The 1366-nt window shown below is 37.0% G+C and overlaps 1 protein-coding gene across 1 annotated transcript; it reads left to right on the top strand.

Moving 5' to 3' along the window:
- Positions 1-1366, top strand: LOC117184012 (uncharacterized). The gene is made up of 5 exons (XM_033379906.1): positions 1-531; positions 594-635; positions 689-927; positions 986-1145; positions 1210-1366. The coding sequence occupies exons 1-5, from the start codon at positions 399-401 to the stop codon at positions 1335-1337; spliced, it is 702 nt and encodes a 233-aa protein (XP_033235797.1). The 5' UTR covers positions 1-398; the 3' UTR covers positions 1338-1366.

The following is a 1366-nucleotide window of genomic DNA, read 5'->3' as shown; positions in this document are numbered from 1 at the left end:
GCACCACTTCCCAGCAAACCAACTAACGTGCCTTTTGCGAGAGTTCCGCAAAATGCTCGCAAACGAGCTCGCTAGCGAGCTTGTGTACGAGCGACATGGTTTTGTGTCGCAAAACGCTCGCAAACGAGCTCGCAAGTGAGCCAAAAATGAGCTCTACTTCTTGTGTCGCAAAACGCTCGCAAACGAGCTCGCTAGCGGGAGTTTTACAATAGAAAACTGCTCTTTTTACATGTGTCGAGCATTAGAAACAAGTGCTTATAAAGCGAGCGTTCCTGCGCCGTCATTTCAATTATTTTTGTCGAACTGTGCAGTGCTAAGTTGAAAATCTCTACCATCTCTTACGCAATTAAAAGAAATTTCTGCCAATCGGTAAGTACATTATTAATAAAAGAAATAAAATGTCTTACAAAAGAAAAAGCCGAACATATATCGGAGAGGCTCGACACGTGCAAAGAGCTACTGGAGAATTTGAGGTTAAATTGAACAATTTTAATTTTGAGGAAATGGGAGCAGAAAATACTCAAATAACAGGTAACATTTTGATTGACTTTCCTTCGGCTTTACCTTACGCTTTCGTTTTAATATATTTTCAGACATATCTAATACGGCTCCAAATAATCGGTCCAATAATTATGGTAATACAATGAAACAATTTCATGCTCAATATTCTTATTTAAAATATTTTCAGATATATTAAACCACCTAAAAAAAATAATCGAAAACCAGCAGGACATCAACAAAAAAATTGAAACCATTATTGGTAAAGTTGATCGACAGGGGGCGGAACTTATTTCGTTGCGTAATGAAGTCGCGTCAATTAAGGCTCGAGTGTGCGGAGAGCCTAACATCGTAAAATTGACAGTACCACGTTCACCACTGGCCAGTCTAGAAGGCTTTGAATCATTTGAAGATTCTCTTAATAACTTGGTAAGAATTTTTAAATGTTCTGAGTTAATCTTTTGATTAATCTCATTTTTTTCTGAAGATCAAGGACTTAATCGCTATCAATGAAAAAACGTTTGATAAGTTTATAAGGAGCTCCTGGCGACAGATTATAAGCGATGATGTGGCGAAGTTTTTCTCCTGGCGTGGGACAGATTCCAAAAAGTGTGTAAGAGGACTTCGAACCACTTTAGCACTACGACGTAAGTTTTACTATTTTAGCTTGTGTAATTCCCCAATTTTAAATATATTTTATATTTTCTACAGATGCATTTAAACAGAAGTTTGCGCTCGACGATCAGGATTTTGACCATACGACTCAAAAACATTTCCAGTATGCTCAGGAACGGAAGGCTGGATTAGAAAAAAGTGATGCAAAAAAACTTAAATTTTAGTACATAGTTCATACATATTACATACATAT

Source organism: Drosophila pseudoobscura, chromosome 4 (genome assembly GCF_009870125.1).
Source record: "Drosophila pseudoobscura strain MV-25-SWS-2005 chromosome 4, UCI_Dpse_MV25, whole genome shotgun sequence".
NCBI classification, from domain to species: Eukaryota; Metazoa; Arthropoda; class Insecta; order Diptera; family Drosophilidae; genus Drosophila; species Drosophila pseudoobscura.
The sequence above is the reverse complement of the archived record's forward strand: the minus strand, read 5'-3'. Positions and strand labels throughout refer to the sequence as shown.